The sequence below is a fragment of the Myxine glutinosa genome, chromosome 7, assembly GCF_964187855.1.
Source record: "Myxine glutinosa chromosome 7, kmMyxGlut1.1, whole genome shotgun sequence".
Taxonomy (NCBI): Eukaryota; Metazoa; Chordata; class Myxini; order Myxiniformes; family Myxinidae; genus Myxine; species Myxine glutinosa.
The window spans coordinates 102,617,156-102,630,651 of NC_136267.1; the positions used below are offsets into that span (position 1 = coordinate 102,617,156).

General features: G+C 46.6%; 1 protein-coding gene across 7 annotated transcripts in view; it reads left to right on the top strand.

The window, feature by feature from the left end:
• MRPS31 (mitochondrial ribosomal protein S31) overlaps nt 1–13,496 on the top strand; it is a 396,402-nt gene that overhangs the window by 109,404 nt on the left and 273,502 nt on the right. For 4 of the 7 annotated variants that reach the window (XM_078782073.1, XM_078782077.1, XM_078782072.1 and 1 more), the window contains exon 7: nt 344–663. The exons of 1 other annotated variant lie outside the window; for it this stretch is intronic. In XM_078782073.1, the coding sequence (XP_078638199.1) occupies nt 344–648 (305 nt within the window). In that variant the 3' untranslated portion in view covers nt 649–663. Of the gene's footprint in view, nt 1–343; nt 878–13,496 lie in introns of those variants that run through there. 2 more of the 7 variants (XM_078782076.1, XM_078782075.1) reach the window with 2 other exon arrangements.

Here is a 13,496-nt window from a genome sequence, read left to right on the forward strand (position 1 = left end):
AAAATTGTTACACTTCTCAAATTCGTTACACTTCTCAAATTCGTTACACTGCACCCTCCTTCCTTCAGGACCGGGCTCGGGCCTATAAAACTTTAACTTAGTGTGACACGTAGGTGTAATTCCCTCTACAATCAACCTGACCCTGAGTGCGACAATTTTAAAACACAAATAAATATGTCCCCCTGCTGCATTGCACCCTGCCTAACAGATTTGCGCCCACAGGATAACCGAATTGCGGAATTGTTTTCAAGCTATACATTTACGGTGGGGAGCATTATTTACAGTGACGTTATTTCTTATTTACAACGCAACCCAGGACCTGTGTTTTTTCTTTTTCTTTTAGGGAAACAAAAAGAAGGAAATTCCTGTTGGGAGGGAGGAGACAGCACGCATTGCATCGATGCACCAGTACCAATAACACCAAAGCACCCAAACGCACCAACCAGTGCACAGTCATTACTGTTTGTAATAAACACACAAAAAAAAAAAAAACTGGTGGTGGTCTTCTTCTGCTCTGCTGGGCCGATGTTCTTCCCGATGTCTTCTTGCTTCATGCGGCCTACTTGGAAATATAAAAAGCACAAACCGTGTCCATTTTTATTTAGGGCCACAGGGGCCAACAAAGGGTGGTCCACCTGTTTGGCATAGGTGCCACCTTACCGAGGTCCGCAAGCAAGATTCCCTGGCCACTATGGCCGGTCTCCAACAGAGGTGCCCTGCCCCAGAACCTGGGGTCCATCAAGTGGTACTTGGCCGCAGAACAGCGGTCCATAAAGTGGTACATCAATGCAATGCATGCTGGTCGAGAGGGTCCTGGCACACAAGACGACCTCCGCACGCTCCCCTCAACGCCCAGTGGCGCACAGTCCTCAGGTGGGAGACAAAAGGGGGGAAAAGACAGGTGAGCGAGGGGTAAGGTCACAAGGGTACACATCAATAAGGCAATGCAAGGCGAAGTGCGTACGGAGAGCGAAGTGAGAAAGCTTGTCCCTACCGTACGTCACCCCCCCTGTCACCTACACTACCCTTGCCCTTACCCCATATTTACAAAATCTACACATTACAAATCCATCGCTACCGTCACATCTTCCCCATATTTCCCCTACACCAAATTCGTCTCCACAATCCCTCTATCCAAAATTTGCCATCACCCAATTCATCATCAACCCTCATAAGGAGGAAGAGATGGAACATCAAGGCACAATGTCACACCCACGTCATGATGCATCTCACAATCCAAACATTTGCATCAAAAATAATAAAACAACCTGGCATGGTGTGGAGGTACGTCATCTCAGGTGAGTGGACGCAGATGGTGCGAGGAGACTCCTAATCCTAACTATCCTCTAAATGACATTAACACACTTTACACTACCCGGGGTCTTTCCCTGCCAATCCATTGGCCAACTTACACTATTGGTTCTAAAAACCAATTCCCATTGACCAAACTGTGGTGCTTCTCAATTTGGGGTCTCACTCCCCCGATGCAACTCCTTGTGCCCTTGCACAATTTCAGGACTGGGGCGTGTAGCTCTCCCAGCAGGTCTACCCACCTGCACACCTCCACCACTGCAGTTGCCACCCGAGCTTACCTAGCTCCTCACCCTAACCTATCTAACTGGGGAAGGCCCCTCTTGGCTCTGTCACCCCTTGGTGCCCTCTGGCACTGGGCTACCCGGGTCCATCCTCCGGATCCTCGGGCCCCATCCACAACAACTCTACCGGCTCCCAGAGCCCACCTGCGGCCTCACCTGGCCGACATCCTCACAGTGGTGGAGTGCCCAAACCAACTACACACACTAACAGGCTACACGCCCAGCCATTTCCACAACACTAATGCACCCATCCAAATACCATTCTTTCACCCGCACCACAGATGCCAATATCCAACCACAATTTACCTGTACCCTCTACCTAACACTTACACTACCCTCCCCGGGTATTTGTGATGGGGGTCCATCCTTCCCCCATTCACACCTTCGCACCATCCACTCCACTCCATAGTTTCCACCATACTCACTCCACGACCATCCATTCCAATACCCCATATATTCCACACTCCATGTATTCCACACAACCATTCTCCATACACCTGTTGTTGCACACCTGTGCAATCTTACCTGGTGCCACCTGCACCCTCCTTCCTTCCTGGACCATTTGGTCAGCACAATACTAATCACCATCACTCACTCAAACACTGCTCCATACACCTGTTCAGTTGCACACCTGTGCAATCACACCTGTTCCTCACACTCATTTACTCATACCCTGCTCAATACACTTGAATACACCTCCAACACTCACACGGCATCATCTGAACTACCTGGTGCCCTGCTAACTTAGTGCTCCCCGTCTTCCCTTTAAACTAAGCACATACCACGTCATTATCATCCACACTAATCTACCTGCGTCCCCACTACCGGTATCATTGTCACTACCTAATCTTACCGTTACCTAAGGTCATCTTCTAGGTCCCTACACATTATCCAAACCCTCCCTCGGCGAGCTTACACTGCCATAAACCCCATAAATATAGTGCTCCTTTGCCCCCGACTGTGAGAGATGGCAAAGTTGCCATCCCACCACATCGGGCATCTTCCACTACCAATTTGGCTCATCCAATTGCAACCACTCAAAAATTTTCTATCCCAAAATTTCGAATCCAAAAACACTATCAGTATCACCATCATCACAGTCCGCTATATCCTAGCCTCGGTGCGTCATGACATCATTAAACTCGGCTTTGCAAAGCCGAGCAATGAATGCGGGTTGCTTGGTGCCGGCGGCTGGATACGTCCCGCATTCGGTGCAGGGACGGGGGCTTACCCGGGCCAAGATCCCATGCACCATCTCGGCACAGAGCCGTCCAATGGCCCGATCTCGACCTGCCGGAACGCCTCAACAAAAAGGGGTCGCCATGACGACCCTTCCTATCGGGCTGCCCGCTCCGCCTAGTGGAGCACGGACGCGGCCGTTCAAAGCGCTGCCCGGCGTGGATCGCGTACGGCGATTCTTTCGAAACCGCCGTGGTTCGGATCCCTGCTGGTCCTCGCGGCACGCGAAGCTGCACGGCACGCACCGAGGGCCCGATTCGGCTATAAGTCGCTCTAACCACTAACCCGGTTACCGTCGATGCTTCACCTGCATGCTCACATGCATAAGCTACCCCTTTCACCCTCACTGAGCTCGGTGCTCCAACGCCGCCCGTACACCCCGCATACTTCGTCATTGCACTCGTTCTTTCGCTCACAGACTTGGTCACATACCTGACCACCGCACACCTTTGCACACACTCGTCGTTCGCACACCTCATCAACACACCTCTTCGCGCCCCCTCCTCGGTCACCTCCTCTGTGACAACCACAGGTGTGCTCTCACTTGCACACCCAACCACGTGCCTCACTTCTAATTCCAGTGTGCATTCCCACACACGCTCTACCATTCCAGGTGTGCATCCTTCCATTCCAAGTGTACATCCTCTCTCACCTGCCACAACCAACTCACGCTCTGTGTCACTCTTACTACTCTCACCACCACACTCGTCCCCGCATTCACCCTTACTCTTGACAGCGCACTCTTTACTCCTGCACCCGTCCGTTACACACCTTTCTCGCGCATCCTCTTGCGCACACTCTCCTGTTACACCCTCCGTAACACTTACCACAGGTGTGCACTCTCCCTTACTTTTGACAGCGCACTCTTTCCTCTTGCACCCGTCCGTTACACACCTTTCTCGTGCATCCTCTTGCGCACACTCTCCCGTTACTTCTTCCGTAACACTCCCCACTGGTGTACACTCTCTCGTTACATCCTCTGTAACACTCCCCACTATGCGCTTCCATGTGCTCCCTCGCACATGCGCTACGAACGACTCACTCTCGACAGCACAATCACTCCTTGGCGCGCACTTTTTCCTCACACACCCCAGAGTCTGACATTCTCACACACCTCCTCCTTCGCACACCGTACCTGTCGCACACTTCACCAACGGCCTCTCACGAACACCCGGATCCAAATCAACCCCCAAGCCGACTGAAGCTCCCCTCACATCATATACATTTCCTCGTATATCGCCACTCACCTTGGCACCTCGTCTCCGCACCTCCTTCGCCACCTGCAAACTCTTTATTTGGTTAGCGAGCACATCATCACGATTTGAGCACCGACCTTGTACCAATTCCATCACCTCCTCCTGTATTTCTCTCTTAGTTTCTGTCCGTCTCTTCTTAATTTCACTCACCCCCTCTTCCACCTCCTTTAACTTTTGCTTCACCTCTTTTATCTCCCGGTGCGTCTCCTCAATCTCGTCCTCTAAGGCTACCTTGACCGTCTCTATGTGCGTCCTCACCTCCCCGGTCCTTCGTCTCCATTACTTCTGTCACCTCGTCCAACCTCGTTGTCAGTCCTTCACGTACCATCTGACATTGCCTCTGTGTTGCTATTAAGTCATTTTTAATGTCGTTTTATGTCGCTTTTAACCCTCCTAGTACTGCAGTGTTCTTTTGTACCTGCTCCGCTAACTCAGTCTGTCCCACCGTCAGCTGTTCCACCTCCTCCGTCAGATCTTCTATTCCCCCCTGTAACCTTGCCGTCCCATTTCTCACCTCTTTCTCCATACGCTTCTCACCTCGCTTTACCTCCTCGCGTACCCCTGAGATCACCTCGCTTACACCTCGTCGTATCTCCTCCTTCATCTCCATTTTCCTTAGTAGATGCCACCCTCATTTGTCCCAATTCATCCCTCTGAGCATCCAATTGACCTTCTAACCCGATTTTCACCTCCTCTATCTGGTTCCCCATCCGTTTGATTTCCCGGGCGGATTGCTCCCCTACTTCCCGCAATTTGTCGTCCATTGTGTTTTCTAACCCCCTTAACCCATTTTTCACCCCCTCTATCTGATTCTCCTGGGCAGCCATTCTATTTTCCACCCCCGTTAACCCATTCTTCACCTCTTTTATCCCGTTGTCTAACCCCTCAAATTTCTTGTCTAACCCCTCAAATTTCTTGTCTAACCCCTTAAAATTATTGTCTAACCGTTCACTGGTACTCCTCGCTTCGTCCCTCATTTGGCCCCTCAATCGCTCACTATCAGCCCTCGCTTCGTCCCTTATCCGCTCACCCATTTTTTCCATATACCCCATCATCTGCGCCGCAAAGAGGTTCAATTTCCCCAGCGCGGTCTCGACTGCTGCAGCGCCGCCATTTTGTGCCTCTTCAACCACGTGCGCGAGGGCGCCATTTTGCGCGCCTGAAACCTCCTCAACCACATTGCCATTGTTCTCCTCCTCCCTTTCCTCCACATACATTTCCCCGAGGTCCTGGGTCGATTCTACCCCGTCTATCTCTCCCACCGGCATCCGATCGCCTTGATTGTCCATGGCACGACTCAATTTGGGATTTTAAAAAACAAATTTCGGCCGCTTCAAATTTTGACCAAATTTTTTTCTTTTAGACGTTTTAAAAATTTGGTTCGGGCCTCGAATCTCACTCCCAGACACCAATTGTTACGGCCAATAGTACAATTGGTGTCCAAAATTTGGGCTAAATAAATTTAGTCCCAGGTTCAAATCCGACACTCCTGACACCAATTGTTACGGATACGGAGGACGGCTCTCCCGTTAGCAAGGGGTGATTAGCCCCTTATCCTGTTAAGCTGGCCGTCTCCCCGTTCCTGGCACTTGTAACGCTATCCTGCGGGATGGAACGGATCAGGGTTATGGGCCCAGGGTTTATCCCGAATACCTTTATCCGTCCCTCCGCAGACTAGGGAGACAAGTACCGCTCGAACCCTGGTTTGGATGGTCTAGTTAGTTGCCGAGCGGTTTTTTTAGCAACCCGACGTTCGAGCCATTACCAATCACTAAACCCGATTCTCAAACGTTGGCCGAATCGCGCCACGTACACTCAATATTGAAACCACTAAAGCGACCGAACGAGAATGAAGAAGAAGAAGAAGTACGGAGGAATAACAGGTTTTATTAATTATTTACACAAGCCAAAGCAAAGAGGGCAGTCAAGGTGATATACAGAAAATGGAAGGAGCAGAAACACAGTGAAATCATTAGCTTACCTATACAAGCTTAATTAATAAACGCCAGGACAACGTTAAAGACAGACGAACATTCACACTTACACGGGGAAATGCAGGCAGGAAGGAATGGCTTGGAGATGGGTGGCTTTGAGAGGCAAGGAAGGTTCAGCGGGTACTGGGCACGGTCGGGCCAGAAGGCACCGCCGTCAAGAAGCCGAGCCGTGGTCGTTGGTCCCAAACTGCGCGGGCGAAGTTCCTTTCTTCGTACTGCTGCCTCGCGCGCTCCTTGCGTTGCCTCGGTCCGTTTTTCCTCCGGCCCGGCACGTCTCACGGCGGCTTGGTCACACCTGCTCATCTCCAGCGCATCTCCTGGACTCAGAACTCATCCCTCCTCTCAGCTCATCTCCAGCGCATCTCCTGGACTCAGAACTCATCCCTCCTCTCAGCTCATCTCCTTGGGGAGCGTCCCGCGGCGGGTTATATAGGCCCAGCCCTTCACCCTTTTGCGAACCTCCCCCAAGCGTTCTCTCTCCGTCCTCTCAAGCCAAACCCCTTGTTCTGGGTTGGATGAGCGGGGCCGACCTACTCCTCCCCCTCTATGACGAGGAGGAGACCTGCCTTTCTTCCTCGTCGTTACCTCGTGCGTAATGGAGTCAAATGCAGCAAACTGGACGGCAGATGAAAATGCAGCAAAGTGCTTAAAGAGCCAATTGCAGCAAAGTGGCAAACCTGGCACTTGGAAGCTGCCATGGGGCGTCGGAGGGCCTACTCTTATTTAATTCGGTGCAATGTAGAGTCAAACTAGTGGGAAACACATCCTTAGCCTACAGAGAATAAGGGACTAACTATTTAAAAGGATATATCGTGTCCTGTGTGTAGGTTTATGAAATTAACTAAGAGGACGAGCTTCGACCTTTCTTTACATTACGAGGGTCAGTTACACACAACAAAACCATACTTCTCACATTCGTTACACTTTCTCAAAATTGTTACACTTCTCAAATTCGTTACACTTCTCAAATTCGTTACAATATGAAGGTCAGCTTAAACCACCATTCGAGTGTATGTTAGTTGTCAGCCTGTCTGTAAAACACCAACAAAGCATTTTACATTCACACCCAAGGTACAAGCAGCCTAATTTTAACAGGTGCACCTGTCTACTTGACCAAATGTCACGCACACCTGCAAACACAATATTTTCACCCATATCTCTGACACACCATTGCAAAGCACACTCTGCCACACACCAAAACTCACTCTTGATACTTCAAGGCATGCACACAATCACCTGAGCTCATGACAAAATACAGGGCACTCTTGATACTTCAAGGCATGCACACAATCAACGAACAACTGTTCACCACTGCTTAAGTGAGTGAAGACAGTTGGAACCACCACTACGATGCGGATACCCGTGTTTAACCTGTCAAAATCTAATTTTGACCAAACACATGCCAAACAAATTTTGACCAAATAATTATCACCACTTTTTCTGCAGAAGAGTGAGTGACTGTTCGGAACCACCGCTACAAAAAATGCGGACATCCGTGTTTAACCTGTCAAATCTAGTGGCAACAAACCACATTGACAAAACACTCCTGGGGTATTTCATGCGATTAACCGTTTGGTATACCCACCAACCAAATAACCAACCAACTCACACACCAAATCACACACCACACTGCAAATTTATGCAGGAACAGACAGACAGATGATACAAAATAGTTAACACAATACACCACCCTATGACCATAATGCTCGGGAATCAAAATCTGTAATCAGTTCGTTAGATACGTTACCAAGCGACCAAGAGGAAGAGGAGAGTACAGCTTTGTGCTCAAGTCTTTGTTTTCCAGGTCGTCTTAGAGTTAGCATCCTGTCACAGTCGCCATATTGTTAGGGATATTTTCCCACAGTAGTATGTAATAGATGAACCAAAAATTCAATGTCCATAAACTTGTCAGAAGAGAGTCACAAATTTTAATTCCCGAGGAGGATAACTTTCTGTCTACAAAGAAATACACAGCAAGAAAACAATAACCCTTATCAAACCAAGGAGAGCACGCTACAATTCACAAAAGCACATTGCAAGATTCACAGAAGGTCCCAAGTGAAATCCTGGTGCAGTAGAGATGTACATCAAAGGAAACATCATAGAGATACAGTAGCATGCACAGTATACAATCAACATACAGTGTAACCATACAGAATCATAAGGATACAGTAGCATGCACAGTATACAGTCAACATACAGTGTAACCATACAGAATCATAAGGATACAGTAGCATGCATAGAATACAGTTAACATACAGTATGAACATACAGAATCGACTAGCCAAGTGCAGTATCCTGGCTATTTGGACATCCGTTCTGACTTATACATTTTCAAGTGGGAGGAGCAAGTGGAGGGGGGAGGAGCGAAGAGAAGGGAGGAGAGCAGTAGGATTGGTTGTTCAAAGTTTGGGTGGGAGGGAGCAAGTGGAGTGGGGAGGAGCGAAGAGAGGGGAGGAGAGCAATAGGATTGGTTGGGCAAAGTTTGGGTGGGAGGGAGCAAGGATCGGGGGATACAATGTGATTGGTCGAGTGAAATCTTGGGATGGGAGTGCCCCCCGCTGGGAGCAGATCTGCATTTACAAATCCTTTAATGAGAAGAATGTGTTGCTCCAGACTCTTCGGCACCAAGACACTATCAATCATAGCGATGCGTAAACGTTGCAGCGACGTTTTATAATGCCATTGCAGGGACATTTATGATTTAATATTTAGAAAATATAGAATAAGAAAGTCCTTATTTAATCAAAACGGTCACTCGGTAGCTATGACAATCACATCCTTTTCCAATCTGCAAACTCATCCTTTCCTCATAAGTAAGAGGTATGAACCCATATCAGAGAGCCAGAGAGAGCTAGCCTACATGGATTTTTTATAGGATTTCTATATTTTAGACTAACCTTTATCAAATACTAATGAGCTATTTTGATTCAGTGTTTAATTATCGTTCTTTTTGAAAGATTTTCCTGAGAACGCTGACAATTTCATAAAACTATCTATTAAATAAACAACAAGTGAAAATGAAAAAAGCATGCGCTGAGCCCATCTTAACAAGTCAGCGAAGAGCGATTCATCCGCTCCCATTGTTTGACTCTGCAAACTATTTACCAAGTATTTGCATTCGTACTAAGTCGATTATTCAGTCACAAAGAAAGCTTGTTTATCGAGCGCATTGGTAAGCAAGCACCAATAGTAATTAGCTTTCACCAACAATGGACAGTTCTGAATACTAATTTACTCAGACATTGTGATGTCAGCTGTCAGCCATACTAAGAAAAAAACAATATCTTACTTATAAAACTCATGGAACTTCAATTAAATGAGACATACTAAATCCAACATTATATTATTTCAAAAGAACATCCCATATGTAATCATATTACCCTCAGTCATAAAAATGATTTTGCCATGACAATATGCGATCTACCATTGCCGATACTAAGAATTTACTTTTCTCGAGCAAACAAACTTGGTCAGAGTGTCGGAGATAACTTGCCAACTGTAGGAAATCCCAAATTCTGCATGGAATGACATGGAATGCAGAACGAATTTTGTCAGTGTCGGAGATAACTTGCCAACTGTAGGAAATCCCAAATTCTGCATGGAATGACATGGAATGCAGAACGAATTTTGTCAGTGTCGGAGATAACTTGCCAACTGTGGGAGATCCCAAATTTTGCATGGAAACCACAAAAAAACTTGCAGACTAGGAAAGCAGGTTTGTGGCTCATATAAATTACTTGCTTTATAAATTTACACTTCCACATCACCTAACGACTCCCTCAAACTTTTGTTTCCGTGGTTGTGAAGTGTTTTTAATAACGTGGTGGTTTTGAATCACGTGGTGGTGAGGTATTTTGAATTATGTGGTGGTGAGGTGTTTTTAAATGATGTGGTGGTGAGATGTTTTTAAATCACATGGTGTTGAGGGGTTTTTAAATCACATGGTGGTGAGGTGTTTTGAATTACGTGGTGGTGAGGTATTTATAATTATGTGGTGGTGAGGCGTTTTTAATTATGTGGTGATGAGGTGTTTTGAATTACATGGTGGTGAGGTGTTTTGAATTAGTTGGTGATGAGGTGTTTGTAATTATGTGGTGGTGGTGAGGTGTTTTGAATTACTTGGTGGTGAGGTGTTTTTAATTTTGTGGCTGAGGTGTTTTTATTACGTGTTTTATGGCTGTGAGGTGTTTTTATTACGTGTTTTATGGCTGTGAGGTGTTTTTATTTCGTGTTTTATGGCTGTGAGGTGTTTTTATTACGTGTTTTATGGCTGAGGTGTTTTTATTTCGTGTATTATGGCTGTGAGGTGTCTTTATTATGTGTTTTATGGCTGTGAGGTGTCTTTATTATGTGTTTTATGGCTGTGAGGTGTTTTTATTATGTTTTTTATGGCTGTGAGGTGTTTTTATTTCATGTTTCATGGCTGTGAGGTGTTTTTATTTTGTGTTTTATGGCTGTGAGGTGTTTTTATTACTTGTTTTATGGCTGTGAGGGGTTTTATTACGTGTTTTATGGCTGTGAGGTGTTTTCAATTTTGTGGTGGTGAGGTGTTGTTATTACGTGTTTTATGGGTGTGAGGTGTTTTCAATTTCGTGGTGGTAAGGTGTTTTTATAACGTGTTTTATGGCTGTGAGGTGTTTTTAATTTTGTGCTAGTGAGATGTTTTTATGACGTGTTTTATGGCTGAGGTGTTTTTATTTAGTTTTTTTTGGCTGTGAAGTGTTTTTATTACGTGTTTTATGGGTGTGAGGTGTTTTCAATTTTGTGGTGGTGAGGTGTCTTTATTACGTGTTTTATGGCTGCGAGGTGTTTTTATTCCGTTTTTTTATGGCTGTGAGGTGTTTTTATTTAGTGTTTTATGGCTGTGAAGTGTTTTTATTACGTGTTTTATGGCTATGAGGTATTTAAAATTACTTGGTGGTGAGGTGTTTTGAATTACTTGGTGGTGAGGTGTTTTGAATTACGTGGTGGTGAGGTGTTATCGTCCCAGATTTCCAGTCTGCACCTACCCCTCCCCTTTGTACATGCTGAGGGGTTCTTTCTTGAAAAAAAAAACATTCAACCTGAATCTTCAACCTAAATTGGCTATAAAAATGTAATATCACAAACACAACAAATACATTTGTGCAAAATAATTGTTTGTATTATGATTGGTGTAAATCATGACATCACAGCAACTGAGGTACAGTCATTATCCTCAGCTAAAATAAGCCCGTTCCTCAGTAACGAGCTAGTACAGTATATATATATTATATATATTATATATATATATATATATATATATATATATATATATATATATATATATATATATTGTTACGGTACGCGGTTAAGGATGTTATATTTGCCGAGCGGAGGCTCCGCGACCGAACAGTTGTTCCCCGACTAAACCCGATTCACCCAAACGTTGGCCGTATCGCGCCACAGATATTCAATGGGGAAAAGACTAAGACGACGAATGCAAAGAGGAAGAAGAAGACGTACAGAAGAGTAACGGGGTTTATTATTTCCACACACATAAGCAAAAAGAGCAGTCACGGGTATTTACAGCGGACATGAAAACGCAGGTGACACAGTGAAAATTACTAGCTTATACAGACTTAGTTACTACCCAGGACAGCACGAACAAAACAAACTCACGTACGCAAATGGGGAACTTGCAGGCAGGAATGGCTGGAAAGGATGAGCAGGTGGGATCACAGGGCACAGCGAGCAGGTCCACTCCGGGCGGGAAGCGGGGAGCCGGCAGCTCCTTGTAAGCCGCTTTACAGCGCTCGCCGGCAGCTCCTGGTATTCGGCTTTACAGCGCACGCCGGCAGGGTCACTCGCTGCCCCGTCAGGGCTTCACGCAGCTGGTTGAAACGGGGCTGGACTCATCTGCCGTATCTCTTTGCAACTCGTTCGTAAAAGTTCCTCTGCTTTCTCTTGGACCCTTTCTTTGTCGTGTACCTCTCCATGCAGCTCAGCTTGTGTTCCCTTCCTCTCACTTCTCTCTAGCGTGGGACTGACACGCCCTCTCACGCACCTGGACTCATCCGCCGTATATCTGGTGTAGCTTGTCCCAGCGATCGTCGCACCCTTCCGTCCAAACCTTCAGCGCGGGTCTGTCATGCCCCCTCCGGTTTCGGTACCGCCCTCCTCCCCCGTGCTCTGTTTCGTGACCTTGTATGGTAATCCCACGGGCTTGTCTCCTTATTTGGGCATCGCGCCGACGGCACGCCCCTCGTGGCGAGCCACGGGCTTGTTTCCTTATTTGGGCATGGGGTTGCACAGCCCCGCCCTTCGTGGCGACCTGGCGACCCCGCCCCTCCTGTTCAAACAGAGCACGGAGCACATATTCACGATAGCAGCGAATTGAGAGGGCGTGCATCCCATGCTTGTGAACTGCTTTACCCACAGATGGAGAGTTTGGTTGTGAAATGGAATTATTGAAGGGGAGCTATTCTTAATTGATTCGGTGCAATGGAGTATTATTTTAATGGAAGACAAGGCCTTACTCTAAAACACATAATAAGATATAAGCTACTGAACAAGGGTTTTATCGGGTCCTGCAATGTGGTGTTTCATGGAATAACTACCGAGACGCCCTTTTTATCTTTACACAACTCCGGAGGCAGGAGGGGCCATATCCAAACAATGTTCATCACCAATTTACCACAATACAATACACACAATCAAAAAAATACAATCCTCATATCCGCAACAATATATATATACAGTGATCCCTCGTTTATCGCGGGGGTTACGTTCCAGAACCCCCCGCGATAGACGAAAATCCGCGAAGTAGCGACCATATTTTTATTTTATTATTTATATATATTTTAAAGCTTTATGACCCTCCCCACACTCTTATTAACCTTTCCCATACTCTTATAAACACTTCCTATACTCTTAAACACTTTTTACACTCTTAAACATACGTAATTTTAACAACATATAAAATTCTAATGGGTACTCACCATTGAAGATACTGTAGCTACCCATGGGTCCCCCAAGCAAGACCAGCATCAGAATCTCCTTGCTCCAGCCGGTGACGTCACCGGCGGGGATCCCCGGCGCGAGAGTGGCTGGTCACGTGACCGCTAAAGCGTGCCGCGCTTTGCGGGTATAATCAGCTACACCTGTTGATCACGTGACCACCGAAGCACGCCACGCTTGAGAGGCGTGGCTTTCGGTTTCTGGTTGTGCTTTATAATGCAGCCCGATAAACGGGCTTTTCAGTGTTCCCGAGTTGGTTTTGAGAATAAATATCTTCTCGGACGAGTTTGTGTCTTGCCCGTCATTTCGTCCGTATCAAGCAAGAGCCCCGGCTCTTCAATACTACAACTTGCGTGATGAAGATGATGATGAATTAGCTGTGCAGTACTGATGACGATGAAGGTGATGACGATGATGAATGTACTGCACAG